This window comes from Poecilia reticulata, linkage group LG19, assembly GCF_000633615.1.
Source record: "Poecilia reticulata strain Guanapo linkage group LG19, Guppy_female_1.0+MT, whole genome shotgun sequence".
NCBI classification, from domain to species: Eukaryota; Metazoa; Chordata; class Actinopteri; order Cyprinodontiformes; family Poeciliidae; genus Poecilia; species Poecilia reticulata.
Genome location: NC_024349.1, coordinates 8,314,860 through 8,324,612, shown reverse-complemented (window position 1 = coordinate 8,324,612; position 9,753 = coordinate 8,314,860). Strand labels below are relative to the sequence as shown.

The 9,753-nt window shown below is 36.7% G+C and overlaps 1 protein-coding gene across 1 annotated transcript in view; it reads left to right on the top strand.

The window, feature by feature from the left end:
- The first annotated feature begins 1,143 nt into the window (after positions 1-1,143).
- Positions 1,144-9,753, top strand: part of LOC103481804 (parathyroid hormone/parathyroid hormone-related peptide receptor-like) — a 17,949-nt gene continuing 9,339 nt past the window's right edge. The window contains exons 1-2 of the mRNA XM_008437565.2: positions 1,144-1,494; positions 8,945-9,050. Coding sequence (XP_008435787.1) covers positions 1,429-1,494; positions 8,945-9,050 — 172 coding nt within the window. The 5' untranslated portion in view covers positions 1,144-1,428. The remainder of the gene's footprint in view (positions 1,495-8,944; positions 9,051-9,753) is intronic.

The window sequence follows — 9,753 nt, the reverse complement described above, 5'->3', positions numbered from 1 at the left end:
CAACGAACCTGAATAAGCCTCTGACTTAAGACTGTTGTATTACACTGTTATGGCTGTCATGGGAAGCTAACAGCTTAGTATCTCTTCAGCAGTAACATCTCCTGGATGACATYGTCAGCTTTTAGGAAGCTCTGCTAATCCACCTCGTTTGCTTCTGCCGCTCCTCTTGGAGTCGGGGAAATGAWCTTTGCCCATCATGATGGACGGTAGAGATGTTTTGAACTTCCTCCTCCTCTCCGCTCTTTCCTCTGCATCCATGCAGWCTCTGAAATTTGGGGTCATAGGTCAGGTATTAATTGAGATTTTGAGATGCTAATTAGATGCTAATTAGTCGCAGCGAGTTGTTTTTTTCCCCAAAGAAAACAATAAGAGCACAACATCCAAACCCAGACGGAATAGTTGTCTAAAAAAGTAAAAAAATTATGAACAAAGTTTATGAAATGGTGCTGATTTCTCATTTAATTCAGGTCAGTAAGATATTTTGCGTTGCAGACACACATGTAAAAACTTTTATTCAWKCTTTCCTCTTTACTTTTAGCAATTTATTGATTCATAAAACGTGTGGGAAACAAAAAAAAAARAATCCAAACCCAATCATCGACTCGTGCTTTTGCTGTCTCTGCAAGTGTCAGAAGGTTAGAAGTTAGCGCTGAAGATAAGCATTTATCTATTATGCAAACATCAAAAGTCTCTGTGAAACCTGTTTGTGGCCTAAAAAAACATTGACTTCCAAACACTGAGGGGAAATGTTATTGTTTTTATTAAATGATATGGCGTCTAAAAGTAGGACAAATATGAGAATAATGAAGTTTTATCAAAAATCAAACCTGTTTTCTGTGTAAAACCTGTATAAATGTGTGTGTAAGGGGAGCTGAAGGCCAGGGGTTATAATGTGGGCACTTACCAGCGTGGTAGTAAACCAGACTTTATGTGATGTGAACGTTAAATTGAGTGGCGGCAGTTAAAAARATAATTACTCCACTGCCTGGTTTGGAAAACAGAGTTCAAGCAGGCGAGAGGCAACCAGAGACAGATGACAGGAGAGGAGGAAGAGGAGAAGGAGGAGGAGGAGTGGAAAGGGTTAAAACCTCAGCCAATAAAGGCCAACCCATCTCAGCCCGACGGTCCAGAGAGCCGGAAAACCTGAAGCTTTCATCCTCTGCTCTCGTCTGATGGCTCTGCGTCCCACTGAAATGTCTAAACATTAGGGAAAAATAAGATTTATTTATTTATTTTTTTTAAACTTGTTCCTGCATGTCAGAAAAAAAAAAAMTAACTTTTTGTTTTGGACTTATTAACAAAATGTGAGCTCTGATGGGACACAGGAGAACAACAGACCTGCAGAAGTTGAAGTGGRCAGTGAACCTGAGGAGCGGCGCGTCGTCACAGGGGAAAGTTGTGCGTTTCTGAGGCTGTTTAAAATAAATCATGTCGTCTCTGCAGGGAGTTTATGCTGCGGCTCTTTTTCACTGCATGATGACAGCTGCTGCTCTGGTGAGTTTATTTATCTCAAAGAACACAAGTTACTCAGTATTTGGGTTTTTTTATCAGCAAGACTGATTGAAGAAGTAACTGATTTCACTAAATCCGTTTTCAGTTTGATTACCTGTAATTTTGATGAACTTCTTCATTTTCTCTGTATTTCTACAATATTTTGTTACATATATTTGTTGAAATRTGCTTATTTAGTATTATTTATTTATTTGCACTGCCTTTGTGGCTATTTGTTTAAATTTCTCTGTGCTTTTTGCAAATATTATTAATTTGGAGCCGTTTATGAAATTTCTAATAAATATTATTCAAACAGGTTCTGATTCCTATAGAATAATATAACTTTAAAGTGTTCCCAGAGGTGGAACATTTCACTTATTTGTGACTTAAACTAATTATTTCAATTCTGAATACATAAAAAAAAACATATCAGAGCCTTGATAAGAGAGATATTTATTTACTTTCCTACGTTTTCTATAGATTTTAAAGGAAAAACACTGCAAAAAATCAATCYAAAAATGTAAGAAGAGCAACAAACTTTGGCTTTGTTTGGTTTCTAAAGTGGGAAAATAYAAAACATAGTTTTTAAATGATAACATAAAGGCTTATCTAATACCTGAGGTGAAGAGGGGCCAGCTTCAGGAACAACAACTGGAACCAATTTTGATAAACCTGCTGGATTTATCAACAGCGACTCAGCAGGACTGACACGGAGCTGCAAAGCTGCTGATTTCTGGTTCCATCGCACGGTTTTGTTGTTCCTCATGCATGAACCGCACCCAAAAAAAACAAACATCTGCTTTATTACAGAAAGTACAATATGACACAAACAGAGGCGTATAATGCAGATAGCCTTAAGACAGATTATTGAAAACGGACAAGAACTCAACAAATCAACCGTGAAAAGAAACGTGGAAACTGTCAAACTAAAACACAAAACGATTAAATTAAGCAAAAAAATGTTTATTATTTATTTATACAGCACAACAAATGTCAACTAAAGGCACTTTCTAAGAAATAATTTCAATCCAGTTATATTCAAATTGTTCCTATCAAACAGAACAATAAGCTGAACTAATTATTCAAAGTAGTTAAAAAAGTTTAAGTCTAAGGAAATCCAGCCCACAGGGACAACAATAGGAACATTTAAGCCTAATTTTGACCTAGAAACACATAAAAATAAAACACACAAAGTTTGTTTTAATCAGAAACAGAGTAGCTAAAAATACATAAAAAAATGTTTAATTTAGACCCCAGCATGCTTGGAATAATAAATTAAACTAATCAACGGATAAAAACAACAAAAATCTCAAAAAAGTTAATAACAGAGCAGGGAAAAAATGTGTTTAAACATGACCAAATATGTACGCTGGTCCAAGTATGTAGCCGGGACGAAAACAATCAGCAGTCATATCTCTGTGATTTATTACAGCCTCAGTTCTCAGCAGGACGAGCAGGGAAGCGTTTTCACACACATGCTGCTTCATAATCCAGGTTTCAGCTGGAAGCCACTCAAAAAGCTTTCAATCTAATTACACTCTCTGCTCTTTCTCAGCTTTCATTTACTGACTTTTACCATTARATGTTTATTTCTTTTGTTTTGCACATTATGTGTCTTTGTTCTGTTTTCTTTTCCCGCCCACCGCACTATCAGTCCTGAAGTTATCTGCTCTACCAGGAAGGCTTACGGGTGTCTTTAGATGCTGTTTTTACTCGTACACTGTAAAAAACACAAATCTTTCCAAGTATGTTTGTGGTACACTCAGTAACTTTTCAGAACACTACATGCACTGGCAGAATATTTCACTTATAACACGGAAAAAATGTCTTGTTATAAGTTATTTTAATCAGGATTAAGTAATTATTGACTTAAAACAAGCTGCTACATCTTGCTGAAAAGTTACTCTTGTCTTATTTCAAGTGCACTAAGATATTTGCAGTAGAAACTAGACCAAAAATACTTGGTTTATTTTCGAAGCTTTCTTCCAGGAAGGCTTTAAGGGTGACTTTGGGTGGCATTTTTACTCACACACTGCAAAAAACACAAAATCTTACCAAGCATTTTTGGTCTATTTTCTAATGCAAATATCTTATAGAACTTGAAATAAGACATAAGTAACTCTTCAGCAAGATATAGCAGCTTGTTTTAAGTCAACAATTCCTAAATATTGATGAAAAAGTGCTAGTTTCACTTGCACCGTTACCTAGCAACCCCAGCCAAGCCCAGCCCGTTACCTAGCAACCCAGTTCTAGTTCCACTGGCAGATTATTTCACATATAACAAGACATTTATCCCACGGTATAAGTGAATTAATCTGTCAGTTACAAGTAACTTTTCAGCAAGAAATAGGAGCTTGTTAGAGTCAATAATTCCTTTATATTGGTTCTAGTTCCACAAGCAGATTATTTCCTTTATAACAAGACATTTTTCCATGTTCTAAGTGAAACAATCTGCCAACTTTTTCATCAATATTAAAGAATTAGTGTCTCTAAACAAGCTCCTATTTCTTGCTAAAAAGTTACTTGTAAGTAAGTTTTGCCTTATTTCTCATTTGGATTAGAAAGAAGACCAAAAATACTTGGTGAAATTAGTGTTTTTGCAGTGTACTRCAGCCAGACGCCGCGGCCTCTGATGAGGTGAGAGAGGCCGTGGTTTCTTTCATGTTTCCTTCAGATCCTCTGCGGCTTCCCAAGCGAACTGTCGGATGTGCTCTTTGGAGGACTTTCTGTTTCTGCGACCGCTCCGTCTATAGATAGCGTCTCTCAGAAAGTGCATTCCTGGCTCATCACGATTCTTTGTTCTCTGAAAGCGCAGCACTTAAAGCGATGACGCAACCCAACCGAACTGCAACCCTTCAATCTTCTCCGCTAGAAATTACCTGTCTGCTGCTTCTTGCGTCACAGATCCTCCGGCTTTCACTGGCCGGATCGTGAGCACACGGCTACATGCACCTCCGTGTCTTGATCACTAAATCTCCCCTCGGGTCGATTCGGAGTGCCGGCCCGCTGACAGAGTTACAATCTCAWGACCMGTCAGCCTGAAAATCACTTGGCTGGAAGATGAGTCCCGCGAGGGTTAATGCTCTCACAGGTCAACAGGGAATGGATGTAAAGACTAATTGTTTTTGCTTAAATGCAATATCTGTCAGGAGCAAAACCCCTCGGTACAAGAGTAAAATGTGAAGGGCCTCCTTTTACTGATGTTGATTGTTTTTGCTGAAGCACAAAATCGATGCATGTTGAAGTATGATGGTGGCAAATGTGTTGCAAGAACCTCCCACTGTAAAACAACAACAAAAAAAACACAAAATCTTACCAAGTAAAAGTATTAGTTCCTCTAACGCCGTTAYCTGGCAACTCCAGCCAAGCCCAGCCCGTTACCTAGCAACCGAGTTYTAGTTCCGCTGGCAAATTATTTCACTTACAACATGGAGAGAACATCTTGTTATGAATAATCTGCTTTTTTTTTTATCAAGAGTAAGGAATTTTTGTCTTAAAGTCAGTTCCCATCTTACTGAAAAGTTACTTCTAAGCTAGTTTTGTCTTATTTCCATATATTTGCAATAGAACTAGATGAGAAACACTTTGTAATATTTTGCATTTATACTTTGATAATACAAAATCATGCCAAATATTTTAGTCTAATTTCTAGAGTAAATATCTTAGTACACTTGAGTTAAGACAAAACTAATTTATAAGTAACTTTTCAACAGTYTGTTTTAAAACCAAATTTTATTAATATTGATAAAACATACTAGTACAAATTGCAGATTGTTTCACTCGTCTGAGTGAACTATTTTGTTGTAAGCACTTTTTTATCAGTATTAAGGAATTTGTTTCTAAGTTTTGAGTTATTTCCAGCGCACTAAGATATTTGCAATAGAACTAGATCAAAAATACTTTGTAATATTTTGCATTTATACTTTGTTTGCACTGCAAAAACACACAATCTTACAAAAATATTTTAGTCTTGTTTCTAGTGTAAATAGCTTTGTGCACTTTAAATAAGACAAAACTAACTTACAAGTAACTTTTCAGCAAAATTGGAACTTRTTTTAAGATAAAATTGCAGATTATTTCACTTATATCAAGTTAAACTGGAACTTTTACATCAATATTAAAACAAATCCCTGTCTTGCTGAAAAGTTACCCGTAACTTCATTTTTTTCTTCTTTTAAAAGTGCTAGGATAWTTTCACTAGAAACTAGACATAAATACTTGGTTAGATTTTTTATTTTTTCTAGTGTAGTTGTCACCGTATGCAACGTGCCCAGTACTGGCCGAGAACAAACAAGGGTTTTCCTTCATCCTGGACTTGAGGAGAAACCCCCAGCATCACTCTGCGCTCTGAATGAGAAACGCAGCTCACTGCCGTTAGCTTACCTTTTATGGCCCGTGCCAAGAGTGTCACTTAACACATATCAAGTTATATGACCTGGTCCAGCTGGGATTTCGTCTGTTTAACAAGAATTTTGTTTGGCTTCTGAGGAAGGCAGCTGTGAAAAGAAAAAGCCCACATCCTTCACTCCAGCTGACACATAAACCCAAATACAGAAAAGTTCTGACTGCCTAAAACTACAGCTATAAACTTCTATAAAGATGACCCATTACGCTTTCTTAAAGAGGTTAGGATAAGTTTATGGGCTATACAAAACATATTTATTACTTTCTTTTCCCACAAAATCAATCTTAGAGAATCAGTTTTGCCTGTTTGGAGTTCCTTCCCGAATGTCCACGGTTGCTAGGTAACGGGCTGGGYTTGGCCAGGGTCGCTTGGCAACAGTGTAAGGCCTGTCAAATTCAAATAAAAAAATACTTTACTGATCCCAAAAGGAAATGAAACATTGTTGTAGCTCATTATTTCAAACTCTAATGGCTGTTGGCAGGAAAGATCTCCTGTAGCAGTCTGCTTTACAGCGGTTCTGAAGAAGCCTCTGACTGAAGACACTCAAGTTTTCCCAGGACAGTCTCATRAATTTTCTTGATTTTATGAAGAATACTTTGACTGCTCATTAAGTTATTTCCTGAAAATGTCTGGGTGTGTTTTTTGATTCTTTCAGAACTTGGGTTGTTTTTAGAATCAGTTGAGAAAAAAATGTGGATTTTTACATAATAGTACCCCTTCAAAAGTCAATTTACAAGTAAAAACAAAACATTTATTCTCTTAAGAAAGCTAAAAAATAACCCTCTCCAGTCTTCCGGATAGCCAGAGATTGATTGACATCTCCKTCACCTCTTGTTCTCCGGTTGACTCGCAGCTTGTTTTGCTGCTGTGTTGTGAAATGTTCCCGGGAACACAGAGCTGTTTGTGTAGCTTAGCTCTGACCGGTGCCGCCGCGGTGCTGAGGACCCGCTGCCCTGCCGCTGAGCAAGGCGAGGTAGCAGGGCTTCATCACATACCGCACCCTCGCACAAAAATTTCACAACACCTGGAGGCAGCACATCAGCTCCTTGAGCGGCTTGACGGATCGCTTTACTCGGAAAGAGACTTCTGACTTTTAATAGAAACGTCTCTGTTGCTGTGGGAATAACCGACAGGTTAGAGCTCAAGGTGTTCACAGGCCTTTCTTGTACGAAGAAGATCGAAGACTCCAGATATTCTCTTCTCCACATAAAGACAATTTGTGCAAACTACCCTCACTTATATTTGGTAGGAAATATGGTTTTTCTAGACATCAGTAAACTTTGACACAATTCATTCAAACTGACTGGATTTTAGTGCAGACCAGATTTGAGTAGCAGCTAGTTACGTTTACTCGAGTAACGTTTTTGGAAAAAAAATAAAAATAATAATACTATGTAGTATTGCTACTTTTATTTGAGTAAAATTTCTGGATTTTCTACCCACTGAATGAAAAGCAAACATGTTTTAACCAAACATTCACCAGACACAGACACACCTCCAGTTTTTGTTAAAGTTTCATAAGTTTCTTATAAAAAGAATCTGATTTGAAAAACAATAATTTTGTTATTTTTTGTTACTTAAATGAATTGTCATTTTCACTCATCTCCATTTTTTCTTTCCATGTGACGATGTAATTTTTAAATCTTAAATGACTGCTCAATTTCTTTTTACTCCACTTCACTACTTTTTACTTGAGTAAAAAAATGTTGAAGTATTGCCACTTTTACTTGAGTACAGTTTTTGAGTCTGTGCTGTCCACCTCCAGCACAGACCAGGTTTTAGCCGGCGGTTAGCACTGCTAACCCTTAAGCGTCATAAACATTAATTCTGCTAACGCTAAAGCGTTGCAGCAACATGGTAATTAGCAGAAGCTAATGCTAACGTCCTAATGTGCTGAATTAGTGCTCTCAAAACAATTCATACATGCACGTTTTTGCATTTCTGTTTCATGAAAGTGGTGTATTCTGACAACATAAGTGCCATTTTCTCAAAGTTTCATGAAATCAAAAACGGAATGTGAGGAAACAGAACTGGCTTGTAAACAGTCTTCACCAACTTCAAAATAAGAGCATGAGTATAAACATTTACCTTAAGAATTCAAAACAGTTAATAACTAAAACTTCAATACAGACGAGGAACTGAAAGTTTACAAASTAGATAAGTAAATAAATTATCTGCTTTAGATTATTTCACATGTAACAAAACATGTTTATCATGTGAAATAATCTCCCGGTGGAACTAGTACTTTTTAAAAAGCAATATAAAGGAATTATTTACTTAAAACAAGCTCCTATCMTACACATTACTTGTAAGTTAGTGTAGTCTTATTTCCAGTGTACTAAAAATATTTTCAGTAGAAACTAGACCAAAAATACTTGGTCAGATTTAGTTTTTTTGCAGTGTAGATTTTAACTGATCACCTTGAANGACAACATAAGTGCCATTTTCTCAAAGTTTCATGAAATCAAAAACGGAATGTGAGGAAACAGAACTGGCTTGTAAACAGTCTTCACCAACTTCAAAATAAGAGCATGAGTATAAACATTTACCTTAAGAATTCAAAACAGTTAATAACTAAAACTTCAATACAGACGAGGAACTGAAAGTTTACAAASTAGATAAGTAAATAAATTATCTGCTTTAGATTATTTCACATGTAACAAAACATGTTTATCATGTGAAATAATCTCCCGGTGGAACTAGTACTTTTTAAAAAGCAATATAAAGGAATTATTTACTTAAAACAAGCTCCTATCMTACACATTACTTGTAAGTTAGTGTAGTCTTATTTCCAGTGTACTAAAAATATTTTCAGTAGAAACTAGACCAAAAATACTTGGTCAGATTTAGTTTTTTTGCAGTGTAGATTTTAACTGATCACCTTGAAMTKTCCTGTTTTAAAGAACGAAGTAAAATAAATAATTTTCCTCCATTTGAACATAATCACCAATTTGTCAGGTTTGAAATAAATTCGGTTTATTGTCATTTAATAAAAATATGTAGGTAAACAGAGATATTTGTGGCTTAACGTTATCTCGTCTGTTGCAGATAGACGCCGATGACGTCATCACGCGAGACGAGCAGATCTTTGTTCTGATTGGTGCACACGCCCGGTGTGAGAGGAGCATCCGCGCACAAATGGCCCTCGTCGAAGGTCCGTGTGCTGCTTGTTTTCATTTTTAGGGGATATCTGCCGTCTAAATGTGGAACAACARCTCCTGGCTTGTATTAATTATCTKGTRTCAGATGTAATATCCAACCAATATCCTCCTGAGGGTTATCTGCGGCTGCAGCGCAGATTTATTGTAATGGGAAAATTTTAATTTGGGCTCCAAAGCAGAGGCTGTGTCAGAGCCGATGAATTACGGTTGGCTTAGGAGGAGGATTTCCTGAGACGAAGAGCAACACGAGGAAAACTGTGTCAGAGTAAAGTGGCTCTAAGTAGCTGCTCCAGTCTTCCCAGCGCGAGTTTATACAAAGTTGTACTGGTGTAGAAAGATTTACTGGGTTGTTCCTAATTTGAGATCTAAATGTTCTCAGCAGAGACCCCCGAACAACACTGAGACTTTCAGAGAGGAAAAAGGAAACTTTACTCAGCAAGAGAGAAACATGGATGGATAAAGTTTGGAATTATTATTATTATTCCACATTTTTCCAGTTCTGGATAATATATCCTCACCTTTCCAAGTTGAACCTTCTTCTTTTTTTATGACTTTTGTTCATCTCAGATTTTAAATGAAGTTTAATTTTAGTTTTCACATCAGAAAAGCAGCAGCTGTTCCAAAAAGCCTCATAAGTCGACTGAAGTCCCAACAGTTTCATGTTAAAGCACATAATCCACTTTACACTTTAAACTG